Source organism: Caretta caretta, chromosome 1, assembly GCF_965140235.1.
Source record: "Caretta caretta isolate rCarCar2 chromosome 1, rCarCar1.hap1, whole genome shotgun sequence".
Lineage (NCBI taxonomy): Eukaryota > Metazoa > Chordata > Testudines > Cheloniidae > Caretta > Caretta caretta.
In genome coordinates this window covers 245,741,039-245,762,260 of record NC_134206.1, presented here as the reverse complement: position 1 = coordinate 245,762,260, position 21,222 = coordinate 245,741,039, and the positions used below count along the sequence as shown (strand labels likewise).

The window sequence follows — 21,222 nt, the reverse complement described above, 5'->3', positions numbered from 1 at the left end:
AGGAGGATAGCTTTGTGTGGGTGTTACCTTGTGAGTTGTACGTCTGAAGAATAAAACTGTGCCCTGAAAGAAGGGCCCGAACAGACTTTGGAGGTAGCGTTAGTCCTTTCTGATGTTGCATGTTTGAATTTGAATAATGATAATAGGAGATGCCAAATAATTAGCTTAATTGGAATATATTTAATCAGAGATTATAGAATAGAGAGTAATACAGCAGAACTCAGATGAATGTATATGTCCTGTTGTCTGGAGTGGCTCGCAACTGTGAGTGCCTACCTCAGGGCAGACTGTCAAAAGCAGGGCAGACACCCCAGTCTGGTGGTATGTTTTATAATTAATTTCACCAACCCAGTGAAATCCCTGAGTACTACAATAGTCTTATATACTTCGTTGCCACCCAGGCAAGCTGGACTATGTGATAAATGGTTACTTACACCTAACATCACAAATATTCCAGGTTACCTGCAGTCCCAAGAGTCCTGAGTTGCATCCTAGATCTCACACCAAAGACAACACTGGTAGCCAGTTCTAAAGGTTTATTAGCTAAGAAAAAGAAAATAGAGTTATTGAAAGGTTAAAGCAGGCAAAATATATGTACAGGTGAGTCACAGTCTATCATTTCAAATGGTAGCTGAGATGTAATAATCTGCCAGTTTCCCAAAAGTCTTTTAGGGCTACCCAGAATAATTCTGGGGATCTCTGTCTTCTTGTTCTGTTATTCTGCCCTGTTTGAATCCAAACATTCCAGAGATGAAGGAATTTCCTTTATATCCAGATTTGTATTCGTTCTCCTAGAACAATCTGACAGGATAGCTACCCTGTGCTGTGATTTCTTCTTAGATAGCAGTGAGAGAGGAATGCTTTTAGAGTCTTTGAACTCTTTGAATGCCCTCACAATAACCAATTGCTTTGAAGTGCGGAGATGCATTACCTTTCTGATAAAGAGTACTTTATTTGCATTACACAAGGCTTTTTCCATGTTTGGAGGATTATTTAGATATTGGGGGTCATATACAATGCAAAAAGTTAAGATACGGGTACATGAAAACAGTACATACAGAATCTCATTAATTTTATGAAGTTTAAACACCAAACATATTCACTGACATTTAACAGCCTCCTTTGATTATCTGCTAATACACAAGTGGATTGGCCTAACTTCCTGTTTTCAGCTGAGCCAACAGTTCTGACCAAAGCTGGAGTCAGCCTCATATTGTACTTTACCAAACCGATCTGACAACCAAAGAAGTGCGTGCAGCACAATTCACTCCAAATTCAACTGCCTCAAAACTCTTTTCCTGTGAAGGGGTTTGAACAAAGAAATTATTTTCTCATGATTGATTTAACTGAGAGTTCTCTCTTAGGTGTCTCTATTTACTTAATTGTAGAAGACATCTGTAACTAATACATTATTACCAAAACTATCCATGTAAACAAATGATTCTTATTGACTTGGAAATCAATCCGTGGTTCATTATCCCATCAATTAGAGAAAATGTGGCTGATAAGGGGACCTTGTTGATCATCAGACCAGCATCTGTCAACCACAGCACATATCTTTAGTAATAGGTAAGGCTGCGAGTCTGTCTTGGAGGTCAAGGAAGTCACGGATTCCGTGACTTTCTGGGACCCCTCTGACTTCTGCAGTCACAGTGTGGCTGTCGCCAGGGCTGCCCTAGCAGCTGGGGCAGCCCTGGGGTCAGCCGCACTGGCTGCTGGTTGGGTGGCCCCAGGCAGCTTGCCCCGGGAGATGCCAGAGTAGCCGCGACACCCCGGGCTGCCCCCTCAACCCCCGGAACAGCCATGGCATGCCCCTCCCCTTCCCCAAGCAGCAGCAGCGCCCTGGAGTCCCCATCCCAAAAGCCGCAGCAGCACCCCAGCGCCCCTAAGATTTAGTCAGGGGTGTTTATAGTACACGTCATGGACAGGTCACAGGCTATGAATTTTTGTTTATTGCCCGTGATCTGTCCATGAGTTTTACTAAAAATACCCGTGACTAAAACATAGCCTTAGTAATAGGCACCCTTTGTTAATCACCGGTGTTTCATTAATCACAGAACACGTGTGATCATCATTTTTTGCCAATTACCAGTGTTCCCTCTTTGGACATCTGGACACAATTCTTCACAGGTCAGTAGATTCTGAATAGAGAATAAGATTATACGAATTCCTTTATTGACGATGTATATTTCCTCATTTAATTATTGTGACGTTTTGGGGATCGCCCAGACCAGTAAGAGGTTATGTCACTGCCTGCCCTGTAACTTTGAGTGTCCTAATGCTGTGCTGCTATGTCACAGAGCCCGGACACCAGTATCCAGCCCACATGCATATAGGTCTCACGCTGCCTTCCACCAGCCTAGTTACCCCAGGCAGGGTGATCCAAACAGCCTGTCCAGTCCCAAGCCTCCCCAAATCCATCCATCCCAAGTTCTCAACTACCAGGCACTCGGACTTTTCCCCTCTGGTTAGTCACCCCCAAAGGTGTGAAACCAGCCCCGCAGACACCAGCTTGCTTTGGCACATACATTCCATACAGTTTGCACACCAGAGACCTGTTTGAGATAAAAACAAACAGTTCATTTAATAGAAAAAATCACAGATTAAAACATGAAACAGCAAGGGAAACAAATATAAAAGAGCAGAAAACAAACATAAAATGCAACTTTAAGCTTTACACTTTTAAATTACATTAATAATTCCTTTTCTAATACAAGTGACCTATTGGCTTTGAACAGTTTTTCAGTATACCTCCTAACTGTAGGGAGGATCCAGTGTTTTACAGACAGCTTCCAGCCTACATGCTGTCCCTCAATTTCTGGATACTCTTCTGTTCAAATCCCTTCCACTTTTAATGGCTTGCAGGGTTTTTTCCTTCAACCACTATAGATACTCAAAGTGGGGAAAACTCCCTCCTTTCTTAGGCCTAGTCTACACTCGGAAGTTACATCTGATATAGTGAAAAATCCGACGGTAGGTCAACAGAAGGTGGATTACCTATGCCCATGGGAGGTGGATTAACTATTCCAATGGGAGAAGCCCTCCCGTCGGCGTAGGTAGTGTCTACATTGAAGTGTGACCGCAGTGCTGTAGCATTTTAAGTGTAAACATGTTATGCTTAAATAGAGCAGACAAGATCTTTTTTATAGGGGAAATGGCAACACGCCGCATTTATTGAGAATACAGCAATTAGCATATGCTTTTTAGTCTGAGTCCTGCCAGTTGCTGTTTATAGTTACCAGTTCAGAGTCTGGATCAATCTAGTGGCCAGCCAGATTGGTCGCAGAGGGGAGCCGGGCTCTGTTGGTCACGATCTGATGCTTTTGGAGTAGTGGCAAGATGAACCCAAAGTCCCATGGGAAAGCACTCTGTTTTTATAGTCTTTTTGTAGTTGAAATTTATGGATTTTGCTGTGTCAGTTTGTGACCAGTTACTTCTTAATTGGTGTTATTTGTTGATGGCCCAAAACACCTCAGAGAGGGTCATTCTGTCTGGTTTTGATTTAATTAATTATTTTGTATTTTAAGGGTGCCTGCCTTTACCCCAGAATCGTCAGTCTGCCCCTCCTCAACCATGGATGCGCTTTGATGGTTCTCTGGCGTCTTTGAGTTTCTTCAGTCTCTTTAGTTTCTTCACTTTTTCTTCTTGGGCCATCTGGCTTCAAAAATGGCCTTTACACTTTATTTTTCCCTGATGCATACATTCCTTATTCACACAAAACAGTTCTTTGCAGAGACCTTCAAAAGGTAACAAATAGCAGTGTTTTATGTTGAACAAGAAAGGCATTATAAATTAGACCTTACTAAATTTTGTAACTGTCCTTTCCCACACTGGGGCCTGGGCTTGCAAAATTCCTCTAATTTAATTAACATAGACACAGACAAAATCCTGTCTGTTACTTACAAGGCATAAAAATAAAATGGCTAATACTAGTATCCACTATCCTATTCATTTATTCTAATATCTTAATTCTTACTATAAAACATACACTGTATATAGCCAAAACATAAACAATTTTATAGCACGGTGCCCATGGTACAACAAACATACCCTTAGTTTTCCAAGACTGGGGTTTCTTTTCAGTTTCAGGTTGTTTCAGTGTTTTCCCATTAACTTGAATAGCCCATCATTTGTCTTTTGCTGGGTTGTACAATATTTGGTGCTTGGAGCTAGTCTCATCTGGCAGGGAAGGAAGCCCCTCCCTGTCTGACTTGCCTCACGATGAGGTGGCACTGAACGTTGCAGCACAACTTATGAACTCAGTTTTTATATGTACACAACTACATAGCCACAGTCTGTATACATACCTCATAAGGATCATCAAGTTCAAAACATTATAAGCTTTCATAAAAGACCTTGCTCAATACAAGTCTACAGCACAATAATACAGTATGCGATCAGTTGGTTCAAGTGCTCTTTTTTGGAGTTTAAACCTTCTGTTCTCCTCTTGGGTGTCTGGATCCTGACTGTCATAGTTACCCACTAAGGTTCAACCTAAGTACCAAGAATTTCTTATAAATCTTTGTGCATATATGTTTGTTCAGAAATCTTTGTGCACAAAAAAGGACTTCATTTTCATAGTTAGTTTACAGAGCTGGATATTTAACCTAATAATCACCATCTGTGCGGATCTATAAAATTAGAATGGACAGCATAAAAGTTGTGCTTCAGAAGTTACCAGGTTTTTGTTCTCGTAATAGGAAATCCACATGGAACGCTGTGTGACTCTGACAGATGTAGCTGTGGAAGCTGTCCTTACCTGCTGTCCGGCGATATATATTCTGCTGTTTCATGGATGCCCACTGATAACAGGTTAGTCAAATCAAGCAGGTAGCCAGCAAAGTATTCACTCCAAAGTCAGCCCAACATATGGCACAAGGAGCGTGCCTTTTTTCTGTCTTGAAAGCACTCACCAAGTTGTGGATGCTCCTGAAAACAAATAACAAATGATTATTAATGATAGTGATGTAAATATACAAGGGTTTTTCCAAAACAGCAAGGCAATGTTCCTGCCTCTGAGACTTGGCAGTTGAACAAAGACAAAACCAAGACACAACAGGTCAGGCACATGTTGGTGTAGCCACAGCATTGGTGGAGAGATTGCAAAAGTAGTAGGTTTTAAAGAGCCGTTCTGCTCTGAAAATTTACTGTGCAAAATCGATACCTTATTTAAAAGGCTTTCATGTTTAATGAGTTTCTCTTTGATTTATCTTAGCTTTGTTTCCAGTCCTTATATGTAGCTGAAACTGTATTGGTGTCAATAGCGGTTGATATCCCCCTAGTGACTTTTTTTGATCCCCAAGCAGGCCAGGGAATAGGACATCAGGTTTTCTGATTCCCAATCAAGTCCACTATTCACCTGACTATGCCACCTCCCATTTGTTCTTAGTTTTCATATGTGACCTATCTGGTGTGTCCATGTACCACCCACCTCACACAGTGGTTGGCTCTGTAGAAACTGGTAAGTAAATACATTGCGCAGAACCAGATTCTAATTTCACACAGATGCAAATCAGGAGGAACTCCACTGAAGTTGTGCTAGTTTGAGAGGAGATTCAGGCTGCTTAAGAGGACTGTTGCAGCTGCTTTGGGAACCTATAACTTTGTCTTTCCTGAGTCTTTTGTGATTATGAAAAGGCCAGTTTTTAACTGTGCATTAATATAGTGGCTTTGCATTTGGTAAAACTAATATCAAGAATAAACACTTAGCAAGCTATGAATAAACTCAGTTGGAACTGATGATGCAGGCAGGGGTGCACTGGGGAGTGGGCAGCCCCTCTTCTTGTCCCCTGACTGGAGCTGGAAATTTGGCCCAGCCACACATCTGTCATGACCAAGGAGGGGTGGCTAGACCAAATCTGAGTATCACTGTGGCCTCATGTGTCTGCTTTTCATCCCCCACATCCCACCCACCACCACCTTTGCAGTCCTTCCAGCACCCATGGGCACTGGGAACCCCCAGTCCCGTGAAGAGTAGGCAGATTGGATCTGGGCTTTTGGGGAAGTGGAGATGCAGAAGGAGGAAGGGATCCGGGGCTCTCAGACCTCTGGCCCCTGCTGGAGCTGGTGCTCCTCAGCCTGATCACCTCTCTGAGTAAGAGCTCAGTGCTGGGTGTGAGGCAGGGAGAGCTCAGCCTGGTGTGGGAGCAGCAGGGGGGCAGTGTGTGGAGCTGGGTGCAGGGCTGGGGAGGGAGAGCTTTGGGCATCTTCCTTAGGAAAAGTATGGTTGCACTCCTGGGTGCAAGAGTAATTGGTCATTCCAGCAATGTGAACTGAATTGAGTCAATGAAAAGATGGAAAAAGCAGTTTTCTTTGGGGATCAGACGCAAAGTATCTTAGCCCCCATTCAGGAAAGCGCTTAAACAGATGCTTTAAAATTAAACACCGGCTTAAGTGTTCTCTTTTATCGAGGCCTTAGATAGGATTTACCCTGGAGGTGGTTCAGCTGGATTCAATTTGTAATTGTTTTGTTGGTCCTTTCATTTTCTTCTTGAGTTTCTACCTTAAAAATTAGAAGGTGGTGCTCTTTTCTTAGTGCTATGTGGCCTTCTGGTTATCATGGGATTGTCACTTTCTCCATTGTATGGTGCCTGGAACAATGAAGCCCTAACCTGCTAGCACAATATGAATGTTAAATAGTGATACAATGTTGGCCTTAGCCCAGGAATTACTTAAACTTTAAACATAGAAAAAAGCAGATTTTTTTTTATTAGTGCACCAGAAAAGCCTTTTAAGGTGCTAAGGTTATCATCTTTGCCTATCATTCTGATCGTGTCATTCCCACCCCTATCCTCTTCAATCTTCCACTGGTTTTCCTTTTTCCTCTGCATCAAGCTCAAGCTTCTTGTCTTCACCTTCAAAGCTCTTCTCAACTCCGCTCCTCACTACTTACCCAGAATTTTCTTTTATCGCTCTGCCCTCTCCTCTCCACCACAGATGATAGCCTGCTCTGCCCATTGGTTCATTCCTCCCATAACCAACTTCACACCTTCTGCCATGCTGCCCTTTGTATGTGGGATGCTATTCTTGAATTGATCTGTAGGCCACTACCCTCTTCTCTTTCAAACCACCTCAAGACCCACAGCTATTCAGATGCCTACCAAAAAAAAAAGGCCAACTAGTACTGAATAGGTTGAGGGGTAGTTGAGTGTATTTATTAAATAATAAAGGAAAAAAACCCTACCTTGCCAACATCTATCCTTGTAATCTAGTGTCTGGTTCTTGATGGTGCTTTATTATTATTAGGTATAAAGAAGAAACTGCACAATTTTGAACTATTACAGATATAAAAGTATCTGAAATGTGATTTTTTTTCAAATGTCCATTCCCAGAATATGGAGCAAACAAAAAAAAATCCATATTTTGTGCTAATGGCAAATTAAACAAATATGAAGAAATAAATTATTCCTGTATCTTGTTGTATTACAAAATTCTTTTGTTTGCACAGTATCTGTATACATTATAAACAATTAATAACGTTTTTTTTCTTGTGCTTTTTTTACAGATCGTTCCCGAGAAGCCTTGGAGCAATTAGTTGGACCAAACAAAATTAAGCAAGTGACATGGACTGTTTATTGATTTGTATATAAAGTTTCCAGATGGTACAGCTTTTTCAGGAAACAACCATCTCTGGGGAACAGCTTTCTCTCTGGTATCCACTGTCTAGTAATACCAGATTCCTTCATTCTTTGTTTGTACTAGAGCTCTCTGTCAGCATCCAAGTCCTTTCATGTCTTAGGTGTGCCTGTCAATACCCTGTGAAATGATATTTCCTGTAATTAAAGCAACGGCTCTCTTTACATCACAAGTCTGATCATCTTTTTGGGTGAAAAACACAGTTCACACCAATTTAACGAGAATAATTAATTTTGAAGCTTTATGAAAAAATTTAGGGCAGTATATTAGCGCCTTAATTATAGCACAAAGCATATGTAAAACAGATAAAGCAGGAGAGGATCAGAGAGTGCTCAGTTCCCTAGTCCTAGTGCAGAGGTCTCCAAACTACGGCCCATGGGCTGGATCTGGCCCGGGGCTTCCGTTTGTCCGGCCCTCCAACCAACAGGGGCGAAGCAAACAGCTGAGTAGGCAGGGGGAGGAGCCGCCGGCAGCAGCTCATGCTGGGTGGCAGCACAGCTGAGCTGTGTGGAGGGGTGAGTGCCCCCGGGAGCCAGTGTCCCCACGAAAGGGGAGCCAACTTGGGGAGAGTTGGTGCTGCAGCCAAGCAGGCACGGACCCCTGCCTTAGAGTAAAAATACAAGCCAGATGCTTAATTACATCTCCAATAAATGGGGGAAAGAAGATGGAAATTAACAATTTCATAATGGTTACATTTTAACTACAGCACTAATAGAACCAAATAGTCCCAACCAGCTGAGTAGAGTAGCGTTGTGTTTTTAACGATTTTGCATATAATTTGCATATATTTAATGTCTTTCACAGTCGCTTCAGCCCGCGAAGCCCCTTCAAAAATCTAATATGGCCCTCATCTCATAAAGTTTGGAGACCCCTGTCCTCGTGCATAGTCGGCTGTTTCTTTCATCACCAGGGCTAGACAAGTTTGGCCTTTTGGGAAGGGTTCTGTGTTGCTCCAATCATTCTTAACACTTCACATCCTTTTATACGCTTACATAACCCCTACATCACGCATGCCCATATCTAATCACTCTTTTCCTTTGTCCATATTTAATATATTTCATTCTATGTACATGCTTCATTTTATACAAAACACCGTTCTAATTGGTTCCTTCAAATCAATCACATGCAGTTCATGCTTAATAAACACCTTATTTGCCCATTCACGTTATCCAGATGTTTCCTGTTAATCTCAATGTATCTGTTCTTGCGCCCTGGATGATTTGGGTGCACAATAGTTTGTTTTTCTCAAGCATCCTATTATTTGATATTTTGCAAGCATCCATTTTTCTTTACTTTTAGTTAAAAGACACATTGACAATTTTAAACCAGATAGTACGCTAACATTAAACAACTAAATTATCCACTCTTAATAAAGGCCACACAACTTAACATTATTATTACATATTATTCTTAAACCTTGCCAAGAGGTTGGTCCACTTAACAATAGATCTTATCTTAGCAATAGGCCCTTTGTCCTAGTGGTCAGCAGGTTTGGGCTTGGCCTTAACTCTTACTTAATATATGTAGTTAATATGACCTTACAATGTTTTGATTCTCCAACAGTATTTCATTAAGAAAATAGTTTAAAATTATTATTATTTGTATTACAGTAATGCCTTGGGGCCCCAGGCAATAATCAGTAATGCCTAGCATCCCATTACACTAGATATTGTACAGACATGGTAAAAAGGCAGTTCCTACCCTGGAGAGCTTGCCGGCAAACACTTAACTTTCATTTGAAATCCCAAGCATAAAGTTAAGCACGTGCATAAGTGTTTGCAGGATTGGGACCTAAATCTATTACTAGATAAGCAGGTGGATAGAACAGGTGACTGTAGGTAGGGTGACCAGATGTCCAGATTTTATAGGGACAGTCCCGATTTTTGGGGCTTTTTCTTATATAGGCTCCTATTATCCCTCACCCCCTGTCCCGATTTTCCACACTTGCTGTCTGGTCATCCCAACAGTAGGGGACAGAAACAGTAAAACAAGCATGTTCTGCCTAACAAACAGTAGTCGCAGTTTGCCGCCTGCGTAGCTGTCGTTTTCCACAGGCCCAGCTATGTTCACCTTGAGGTGTTATTCCTTAAGATACGTTTAATGCTGCTCTTTTTGGCATTGATTTGAGCTTATTTGGTTTTTATACGCCCCAAAGCACAGCACGTATGCTGTTAAATGCGACGTTGGCTTGAATCAAGAATAACTCCACTGAGGCTCAATTGAGTTACTCGGTTAAAAACTTGGTGAGAGGTCAGGATCGGGCTCCGGTCGTACGCGTGTTTGAATAAAATGTGTTGCCCTGTCAAAGCAGTATCCTCGGGACAGGGGGTTGTCCTTGAAAGAGACTTTGCTCATCTCGGCGTGCAGGCATTTGTACACAGTACAAGTTGACAAGATATCGCCAAGTCAAACACTAGAGGTAGATGATAGAAGACCATAACAGATCTGCATGCAAAATTTAAAAGCAAATATAAGCTGCATCTTCCTTTAACATGACACCATGCCCCACTGTGAGAACAAAGAATGGTGAATAATTTCAAACAAACCTATTGTGAGATTCGCAGCATTTCTGTCCCACTGGAAAGGAATGTTTTCACCCCCTTTGCAGATTGCTCCTCCTCTGTTTGAAGCTTTGAGGAGCTCCCATCTTTGGTGGCTTTTCACTGCCATCCTGGGGTTCTGTATAACAGCTTTCTTCCCTGGCTCAGTAGCTGGAAGAATAGCAGCCTCACAGCGGTTAGTGCTCCTTACTGCAGCTGCTCATTCTTCTAGGGAGCACTACTTTATGCAAGCAGAGATGGACCAATCCTTGTGCCTTACTGGTTCTCATGCCTGCTGAGCCTCTAAATCAGTGGTGGGCAACCTGCGGCCCATGGGCCGCATGCAGCCCGTCAGGTTAGTCCGCTGGCGGGCCGCAAGACAGTTTGTTTACATTGACCATCCGCAGGCACGGCCACCTGCAGCTCCCAGTGGCTGCGGTTCACTGCTCTAAAATGCTGCAACCTAATCGGTTGCAGCAGTCACACAGGATGTATTGCAAGGCAATTCTAGTGCACATCCCTCCCCATCAGGGAGTATGGTGCCCAGATCAATGCCAGGAATCCCATGTGGCAGGGCAATAAACTATCAGTAGGCCCCAAAATAGGAAGAAACTAATTTTCAAGGTTGGATACTTAAATTCATGTGCCTATAAGGCCCTAAATGTAGATTCAGATGTCGAAGCACTTAGCTAGAGTGGAGATTTGCCCCAATTATAGCCATCCTGGTCCAGCCAAGGGTATAGCTGCCCGAGTGCAAATAGCGGCTTTACCTGCTTACACTAGTAGGGGGGTTTGCACCTGTGCAGCTATGCCAATGGCTGTAATCAGAGCAACTCCCCACTGTACACAAGGCCTTAGTGCTGATTTTGGTGAATAAATAGGGATTTAGGCGACAAACTTTGAAAATTGTTCCCTCAGTTACATATAAGCGAGTTATTGAACTGAACATGGTCTTCCATAACCTGTGTAACTAACACATTGCACAGGAACAGAGATCAGCGATTACACTATAAAATACTTGTGTATACAAATGTTGGTGTTTTGGGGCGGGGGGGGAGGGGATGGAAACCTAGCCTACTGTCTGCACTTATATGAAGATTTAGTTTAATTCTTCATATTCTATTTTGTCCCTAGTTGGTGTTACTTATGATAAGTTGTGTTGGGTTATGCACTTTGGAGAGGAGCACTGCAAAAAAAAATTGTGTTGTATTGAAAACTAAATCCTTTAAATTAGATGGGCTGGATAAGTATTTTTTCAAAGTTTGCTTAAGTGTATTGACATTTTTGTATACTTCCAAGCAGTTGAAAGCAGTTCAGAATCATAGAAATGTAGGGCTGCAAGGGAGGGACCTTCAGAGTTCATCAAGTCCAGCCCCTTGTGCTGTAGCAGGACCAAATAAACACCATCCCTGACAGGGGTTTGTCCTGTTACCCAGGGTTCTTTCAACCCAAAGCTCTTGGTAACTTTTACTCTGTGTGAGGTGGTGTCAGGAAATAAATCAAGGGAGACATGGCCGTCCGATCGATAGATGGCTGGCACAAACAGGACAACAAAAGAGTGCTTTCACTTAAAGCTAAACTTTACTTAGTCTCAAGCACTTACACACGTGCGCAACAGGTTAGTAAAACATCCCCAACCCTTGAGGGTGGCTCTCGAGTGACACAGCGGCAGGCTTCTGTTGGCCAAATCTTCCGTCTCGTCTGGTGGGGACCGCAAGATGTATCCAGAGGGAGAGTCCAAAAGAGTCCAACTACCTCAAACTTTTCGCCTTATTTCATTAGTAATAGAACGACATGTCCCTTAAAAGAAACTTAAGTAAGCAGTTTCAGTGGTCAGCAAAAGGTTTCCTTCTGATTATTAATTAACCAGGTGTGGGTTTTTCCAGAGTTTGCAGCCTTGAAGCCCTAATAGATATGGGGCACATCCTGCTTTTCTAAAATGCATGTATCAGCAACTTCAACACAATTCTTATCAGGAAGGACGCAGGGTCAAGCTGCCCTTTCTGTGGCACCCAAAACTCCCTCCCCTCCTGGCTTGGTCGGGCTGAGACTGCTGAATGGCCAATTTGCAGCCTGCTGACTTGGCTGCTTTTAGCAATAAGCCACAGTGGTTTCGGGCACTTTACTGGTTTGCTGACATCTCCCCATACAGTCCAACCTGTTTATAAAAACCTCCAGTGATGGGAATTCCACAACTCCTCTTGGAAGCACGTTCCAGAGCTTAACTACCCTTATAGTTAGAAAGTTTTTCCTACCATCTAACCTAAATCTGCCTGGCTGCAGATTAAGCCCATTATATCTTGTCTTGCCTTCAGTGGACGTAGAGAACAATTGATTATTGTCCTCTTTATAGCAGCCCTTAACATATTTGGAGAATGCTATCACGTCGCCCCCTCAGTCTTCTTTTCTCAAGACTAAGCGTGGCCAGTTTTTTCATCCATTTGTCATAAACCTTCTATCATTTTTGTTACTCTGCTCTGGACTCTCTCCAATTTGTCCAGATCTTTCGTGACATGCGGCGCCCAGAATTGGACAGAATTGCTCCAGCTGAGATCTCACCAGTGCTGAGTAGAGCAGGCCAATTACCTACCGCGTCTTACATATAACACTCCTGTTGATACACCCCAGAATTATACCAGCCTTTTTGGCAGCTGCATCAGATTGTTGACTCTCATTCAATTTGTGATCCTCTATAACCCCAGAAGTTAAAATCGCCCATTACCACCAGGTCTTGAGTTTTGGATATTTCTCTTGTTTGTTCTAGATCTGCCTCATCCACCTCCTCTTCCTCATTTGGTAGTCTATTGACAACCCTACCATGACATCTATTTTTTAACCTCTATTTTCACCTCTTTTATTTTTAACCAGAAACTCTCAACGGGTCTGCCCCTCACCTTCTTCTGGACCTCAGAACAAGTGTATACGTTCTTGATGTATAATGCTACACCTGCTCCCTTTTTTACTCCGCCTGTCCTTATTGAACAAGCTCTACCCCGCTATACCAATATTCCAGTCATGAGATTTATCCCACTGAGTCTCTGTGATGCCAATTAAGTCATAATTTAGCTTATGTACGCTAATACTTCCAGTTCTTCCCATTTATTCTCCATACTCCTTGCATTGGTGTGTGGACATCTGAGATGTTGAGCAGCTTCCCCCACTGATTTCCTTCTTGTTGCTCCTATGGCCCTATTGTAATTTTCCATGTCCCACCAACAACTAACGTCCATTAACATCACTTTTTTATATTTACTTGTGGGCTTTGAACCTAGTTTAAAGCTCTCACTTGGTTGGTGAGTCAGTGCACAAAGATGCTCTTCCCTTTCTTGGTCAGGTGGCCCCCTGTTTCTTCCCAGAACAGCATTACATGGTTGAGGAAGCCATAGCCCTCCTTTTGACACTATCTACAGAGCCATGCATTCATCTTCAGGATGTGTGTGCCCTTGCCTGGGCCCTTACCCTCATCTGGGAGGACGGACAAGAATACAACCTACACCCTTGATCCCTTCTGTCTAGCTCCCAAAGGCCTGTAGTCACTGCTGATCTGCTCAGGGACAGACCTGGCAGTATTATTAGTACCCAGGTGGATGAGCAGCAGCGGGTAGCAATGGGTGAGCCACAGCAACCTTTCCATAATATCTCAGACACAGGCTCCTGGCAGGCAGCACACCTCCCAGAACAGTGTGTCGGGTTGGCAGATGCTCCCACCGCAGACAGCATGGTTATCAAAATGACAAATATTTTCACCGCTTTTTTAAAACTTGCAGTAATCACTGTGTGGGAGCTTGAAACAGAAGGTCCATTTCCTGCTCCGATCATTGTTCCTCCACTGTATTTGCACAATAGTTTTATTATCGTACGGTTGCTCAATAGTGCTAGGCTTTCTTTGAAAATATCAGATTCCCCTTCGAGCGAGTATGTCCACTGACTCTTACTCACTGATCGGGTCCCGTCCTTGGAGACGCTTAGGGGCTAGTCTACACTAGTGTGCTATACCAGCCACTGTAGCACATCTGGTGAAGACATGCTATGCTGATGGGAGAACACGCTCCTGTGGGCATAATTATTCCACCTCAAGGAGAGGCAGAAGCTATGTCGGCGAGAGGGTGTCTTCCATGGCTATGGCACAGTGTGGACACCACTTTACGTTGGTATAACGGGTGTCACTCAGGGGCACTCGCTTTTTACACCCCTGAGCAACTTAAGTTACATCTACTTAAGCGGTAGAGTAGACAAACCCTTAGAGCTGTCAGGAAGGGGTGTAGCCTATAGGTTTAAGCTGCTGACTTGCTTTATAGGGTTAATTTGCTGGCTTGCTTTATTATATTTTGCCTTCATTTACTAGCTTGATTATTTTATTTTATTTGGCTTGTATTTTTGTATTGAATTAGTCTGTTTGTCTGTAATGCAAGGAACTTGCAGGCCTGTATCCTGCATGATTATCTTAAGGAAGTTAACATAAGTATGGTTAAGTAGGCTTGTGACCTTTGGCATATATAACTGGCCTAACAGTCACCCTTTGAGATTTTGGGGAACTAGACGTGTTTACCTAAGAAAGTCGAGGCTTAACATTGACCACAGAGTGTGGCGGTTCAATGATGAGACAGAACACAGCTTTATGCAAGCAAGCAGGCTGGTCAGCTGAAATGGGCTGCTGCCCCCCAGCTTTCCACCTTCCCCTTTTATTATATTTCTCCCCCCTATGCATTACATACTTCTACCGCAAAAAGACACACAAAGGAATGTATGACGTTGATTAATATACTTGTTTACCAACTTTTATCTACTACAATCCTGGTTCTCAGGCCTTGAGCTCAGGCTAAAAAAGCTTCCCACGGTCACTGTCTTTTAATCAACTTCTCATGGTTCATATCTAGTCCTTGTCCTTGGATAGAGCAATGTGTGCATTGCTTCTACAAAACAGTCAGGGTGTGCCCTGACTGTTTCCAGGTGGAATAACTAAACATGAACCCTTCAACAGAGTACACTGCAGAAACACAGAAGTAACAAACAGAAATCAGTTCAGGCAAGATGTAACAGGTTTTGAGAATGAGCACATTTGACCTGTGATTGCAGAGCCATTGGCCATTATCTTTGAAAACTTGTGGTGATCGGGGGAAGTCCCGGACGACTGGAAAAAGGCTAATGTAGTGCCAATCTTTAAAAAAGGGAAGAAGGAGGATCCTGGGAACTACAGGCCAGTCAGCCTCACCTCAGTCCCCGGAAAAATCATGGAGCAGGTCCTCAAGGAATCAATCCTGAAGCACTTACACGAGAGGAAAGTGATCAGGAACAGTCAGCATGGATTCACCAAGGGAAGGTCATGCCTGACTAATCTAATCACCTTCTATGTTGAGATTACTGGTTCTGTGGATGAAGGGAAAGCAGTGGATGTATTGTTTCTTGACTTTAGCAAAGCTTTTGACACAGTCTCCCACAGTATTCTTGCCAGCAAATTAAAGAAGTATGGGCTGGACGAATGCACTATTAAGGTGGGTAGAAAGTTGGCTAGATTGTCAGGCTCAACGGGTAGTGATCTATGGCTCCATGTCTAGTTGGAAGTGCCCCAAGAGTCGGTCCTGGGACCGGTTTTGTTCAATATCTTCATAAATGATCTGGAGGATGGTGTGGATTGCACTCTCAGCAAATTTGCGGCTGATACTAAACTAGGAGGAGTGGTAGATACAGTGGCAGGTAGGGATAGGATACAGAGGGACCTAGACAAATTGGAGGATTGGGTCAAAAGAAATCTGATGAGGTTCAACAAGGATAAGTGCAGAGTCCTGCACTTAGGACGGAAGAATCCAATGCACCGTTACAGACTAGGGACCGAATGGCTAGGCAACAGTTCTGCGGAAAAGGACCTAGGGGTGACAGTGGACGAGAAGCTGGATATGAGTCAACAGTGTGCCCTTGTTGCCAAGAAGGCCAATGGCATTTTGGGATGTATAAGTAGGGACATAGCCAGCAGATCGAGGGAAGTGATCGTTCCCCTCTATTCGACATTGGTGAGTCCTCATCTGGAGTACTGTGTCCAGTTTTGGGCCCCACACTACAAGAAGGATGTGGAGAAATTGGAGAGAGTCCAGCGAAGGGCAACAAAAATGATTAGGGGTCTGGAACATATGACTTATGAGGAGAGGCTGAGGGAACTGGGATTGTTTAGTCTGCAGAAGAGAAGAATGGGGGAGGATTTGATAGCTGCTTTCAACTACCTGAGAGGTGGTTCCAAAGAGGATGGTTCTAGACTATTCTCAGTGGTAGAAGATGACAGGACAAGGAGTAAGGGTCTCAAGTTGCAGTGGGGGAGGTTTAGGTTGGATATTAGGAAAAACTTTTTCACTAGGAGGGTGGTGAAACACTGGAATGCGTTACCTAGGGAGGTGGTGGAATCTCCTTCCTTAGAAGTTTTTAAGGTCAGGCTTGACAAAGCCCTGGCTGGGATGATTTAATTGGGGATTGGTCCTGCTTTGAGCAGGGGGTTGGACTAGATGACCTCCTGAGGTCCCTTCCAACCCTGATATTCTATGATTCTATGACCCTTCCGCTCTATTATTCACCATCAATCTCGAGCATTCAGGAACCTGGAATATCAGACTCAGTTGGCATGCCAGGGATGAGGCTGGTCCTTCGTCTCTTACCACCAGGTCCCCAAGGAAGGGTGTGAGTATGCTAATCTAGGAACTTCTGCAAGGTACTCCCAGAAATGTACTATTTCCTTTTGGTTCTGTGGCTTGGAACTTTGATAACCTTTTCACTTATTTTAATAAAAGTCTCTAAGGCTGATTTGTCCTCAGTGTGAGTGTTCTTGCCATGCACCCCAAAGTTTAAGGCCCCCAAAGGGTCCTTACAAGATATAGAACGCAGTGTAGCCTGATTCTAGAACAAGAACCTTCCTATCTTCTGGTCAGATCAATTGGAGAGCCTATAACAATCTACTAATCTCTAAAAATCAGGCAACAGGGGCCAGACATGGTCCTGGAACCAGCCCCTTCATCTCTGGCCAGAAGTTCCTGCCTCTGCAGGATCTATGCAAGGCAGCACTTGTATGCTGACAAAGTGATTCTTCTGACATAAGAATTTGCCAGCTCTTCACTCATAAGAGAGGGAACACAGAAGTTCTTACCAGGTGCAGAATTATCACTTTAAATTTGGCAAAATCAAGTAGCTGCAGACTTCAAAGGCCCAATCTAGAGAGGCAGGCTGGGAAAAAAGTTCCTAGGAAAGAAGTGTCGTGCCAAGACCCAGCAAGATTAAAAGTCACAGCTTATAAAATGGTGTCTTGTCCTGGCAACGAGTGTTGGGCAACAAAGAAGAAATGCGAATGCTGAGAAGGATGAGTGGGGAGGAGCAAGAAAGACCATGTGAGGAATGTGTATGCAGGCTCAAAGGAATATCCATACATGAGAAAATGAGGTGGGGGGGTGCAGGCACAGTAGGTTTGGTCTCGCAAAGTGCAGCTGTGACAATGACATAGGTGAGAGAGTCCAAGAGATCAAGACTGAAAGACAAAGACTGAGGCCGCCCCAAGAAGCAGTGGTGGCTGTCATAAAGGAAGACTGGATAGCATGTAGTATGATACAGGACATGGTACTGAACAGAGCACTTCAGAGGGAGAGGACTCATAAAGCAGACCCCATTTGATGGGATTAATGCAAGGAAGTAGTAGTGATGTCATGCCTAAAGCCACTTTACCACAGGTCAATGGGAGAGCTCATTTAAAAGAGGAACACAATTTACCAACGCTCCCAAGACATGGTGTTCCCATTTTTTCTACTTTCACCCTAAGCACAATCCAGAAGACGTGTGTAACGAGGCCGGTCTTCTCTCCAGCTTGTTTAGGATCCACTGCCATGCCCACAGGCTCTTTTGGGGCAGTTTTATTGACCAAACTTAAAACAAAAAACAAGCAAGCCCAATTCCTCAATTCACCCTGAGCTACAATCCCCAGGGGACTTTTCCCCTTCACTGCTCAGGCTTTCACTGTCTCTCCTGCCAGGGGACTCTGACAGTCTTGCTGCTTCCTGCAGCTTTTAGCTCTGACTCACCTGGTGTCTCTCTTTCTCAGGCCCAAGTGCCTTCTTTTAAAGCCTAATATGGGCCAGTTGATGCAGTACAGATGCACTGGTCTTAAAAGGGCTAGTGCCACACTGTTTGGACGTCTGCAGAGCTATTAACACGTACATCAACAGGACTACGCTATTTTTATTCTCGTGAATACATCCTAGTTGCAGAGAATAGAAAGCTCACAAGAATGCTATATCCACCTGGATATGTATAACTGGATTACACACAGGAAGGAGATTTAAATCCCCCAGAGGAACTGCAGGCACATGCTGCTGGATAAAACTGTGACTTCTTGGAACAAAATAGCCTCATAATTAGCAAAGGAAATTTGTGAAGCAGCCAGATAGTTCAACACACTTATCTTCACTAACAAATTGCCACAAGTACTCCTTTTCTTTTTGCGAATACGGACTAACACGGCTGCTACTCTGAAACTTATCTTCACTAGACATTGAAAACTATATTCTTATCAACTGGTGCAGCAGTGAGCAGGAACATTCTGTGGTAGCCCACTAAGCTGCATGCCGCTACACTGAATTTCTATTATCCTCTCCCCATTTACCTTTATTTTCTTTGGTTACATCCTGTTCAGCCTTTGAACACGCACACTTAGCTTCCATTGGCTTCAATGGGGCAGGGCGGGGGGCATCTGCATGTCTAAGAGTGGAATTTGCCTGTAAGGCTTCTCTCAAACGATGGGCCAAATTCTCAGCTGGAGTGAATTGGTATAACTGTGTGGCCTTCAGTGGTGCTACAGCAGTTTGCACCAGCGGAGGATCTGCCCAAATGTTCCATTTTCGTACTTTATAAACACAGAACAGATTTCTTTTTTTAAAGGCCATACTTCTTCTAAATCCAGTTTTTGAAGAAACCGAGAGGTCAGGGCTGGTAACTCCAGACAATGCTTGAGGTTAATCCATTGTTTTCTTGCCTAGTGGATTCAGGAAGTGAATATTCTACCACTTGGTGCAATTGACTGTGAATGCGGTGGCCTAAAAACTGAGGCCTCCCAGGGTCACCAATTAGCACTTTAGTTCCATGAATACTGATGCATTTCCTCAACCAGCGATGAAGACTGTTTGCAAGTTGTTCATCATAAAACATATCCCCCAAAACAATGAGGTCCCAGTGGTCCAGCTCTGTATCAATGATGTTCTTAGTTAGAATAGGAAAGGGGTTCACATTGTTCAGCTCACAATTTAATACCATGGCCATTCCTGCAACTGAGAACAAGCACAAAGTACATGAGAAGTGATTTAGAATTCTATACTTAAATGCCATCTGTAGTGGTAAACTCTTCCAATATTTTCACAAATTCTTTGTTTGGATAATCTCTTAAATATCAGTGTTATTCTACTAGGTATCTATATAGCTTTCATTAAGGTAGTAATTTAGTACCTCCCAACCACTGGTGAATTTGATTCTCATACCATCCCTGTTAGGTATTATCCCCATTTTACAGATTGGAACTGAGGCACAGCGCAGATGAAGTGACTTGCCCAAGGTCACACAGGACACTGTGGCAGAGCCACGACTTGAACTCACTTGTGCAAGTCCCAGTTCAGTGCCTTTGCCACGAGACAATACCTTCTCCCCAGTCAACCAAGAATGTTAAGTAAATTAATAAGAATAAATCAAATATAAAGGGTGCCAAGGGGAAAACAAGTAAAAATAAGACATGTAAACTGCTGTTAGCCACATAATCAGAAAATAATTATTAAAACATGTAAACATGGGACAGATCATTCTTGGTGTAACTTCCCAGAAGTCAGAGTTTACCCCAGGGATAGAGACAGTATCAGTGTGGTTTATTCAAAAATAAAATCCATAAAATAAATCTCATTAGTCTCTTTCCCTAAGTAAGGCAACTAAAAACACAGGCCAGTTGTCAAAATTTTGGGTGTGCAACCCCTTAGAAAATCAGGTCACTCACTTAGGTGCTGAATAAAGCGCATAAAAGTTAGGAATCAGGAGCTAAATGCTCAAAGGTGACTGGGCGCAATTTCAGAAGATGGGTACTCAGATCAGTCCTTTAAGGTGTCTCGAATTGGGCACCCCAAAACTGAGACACTCAAAATCAATCACTTTGAAAATAAATCAAGCCTTAAAGTATAAAAATGTAGTTCTACATTTTCTATGTAAAATGTGTTAATTTTTAAATTCCTCTAGAAGTTGTGTGTGTTGGCGGGGAGGGAAGCATGTGTGTGTAATCTTGCTTTAACTTTAATTTCTTGATGATTAAACTTTTTTTTTGTTAAAAGTCCAAAGCAGTGTAATCTAGCAGACTGAAGAGTGTGGGGAACGCTTTGGTAGTCATAATCAGCAGTCATCTTTCAAATATTAACTTGGATTATTTGCACATACTTTAGAAATTGAGTCTGGCTTTCTTTGACCTAAGTATGAAAAGAACAAATTGTTAAGGACGAGACTTATCCCATCCTAGAGGTGATAAGCTGTTTCAAAACAGATACAAAAAATATTTGATTAAGATAATATAGAGATAAAAACTGAATAGACTGTTTTCAGTAGAATTTGGAGAGAACAGAACTATTTCTTTACCAAAATGTATCAGCAAAGAAAGGTTCATAAATGCAAGTTCACCTGTTGACTGACCTTCTAGGTGAAGTCATTTAGCCGCTAACCAATGGTGTATACTGAGTGTTACACAAGGCTGAGGTCAGATACAGCACTGCTGTGGTTAAAAAGCTGCATACACAAGTTACCAGGGGAACGCAGACATTTAGGCAAGATCGCCAGAAAACAGAAGCAGAGACTTGCCAAGGTATGCGAGGCAGGCAGGGAGGATTTTTGACATCTCTTATAAAAGAAATCACCATCCAAGTATCTGTCAGGTTTGAAGGTGACTGTGAAAAATCTGAAATAACATACTAAGTCTGACTTTTTTATTGTTACAAGAGGCTTTGAGCAAATTCACAGGTCTAGTTTTGCATCAAGTTGTAATGCCGCAGAAGACATTAAA

At 42.9% G+C, this 21,222-nt stretch overlaps 2 protein-coding genes across 10 annotated transcripts in view; one reads left to right on the top strand and one right to left on the bottom strand.

The window, feature by feature from the left end:
- The window catches only part of AMN1 (antagonist of mitotic exit network 1 homolog), a 53,838-nt gene extending 46,039 nt beyond the window's left edge, over window positions 1-7,799 (top strand). For 5 of the 6 annotated variants that reach the window (XM_048829547.2, XM_075122658.1, XM_048829592.2 and 2 more), the window contains 3 exons: window positions 2,058-2,130; window positions 4,701-4,812; window positions 7,505-7,799. In XM_048829547.2, the coding sequence (XP_048685504.1) occupies window positions 2,058-2,130; window positions 4,701-4,812; window positions 7,505-7,553 (234 nt within the window). In that variant the 3' untranslated portion in view covers window positions 7,554-7,799. The remainder of the gene's footprint in view (window positions 1-2,057; window positions 2,131-4,700; window positions 4,813-7,504) is intronic. The other variant, XM_048829555.2, reaches the window with a different exon arrangement.
- ETFBKMT (electron transfer flavoprotein subunit beta lysine methyltransferase) overlaps window positions 517-21,222 on the bottom strand; it is a 33,556-nt gene continuing 12,850 nt past the window's right edge. For 3 of the 4 annotated variants that reach the window (XR_012665883.1, XR_012665882.1, XR_012665881.1), the window contains 2 exons: window positions 18,805-19,465; window positions 517-4,929 (listed from right to left, as the gene is read on the bottom strand). Coding sequence is in view for 1 of the 4 variants with exons in the window: in XM_048829611.2 (XP_048685568.1) it covers window positions 19,122-19,465 (344 nt within the window). In the remaining 3 variants the exon portion in view is untranslated. Of the gene's footprint in view, window positions 4,930-11,737; window positions 19,466-21,222 lie in introns of those variants that run through there. The other variant, XM_048829611.2, reaches the window with a different exon arrangement.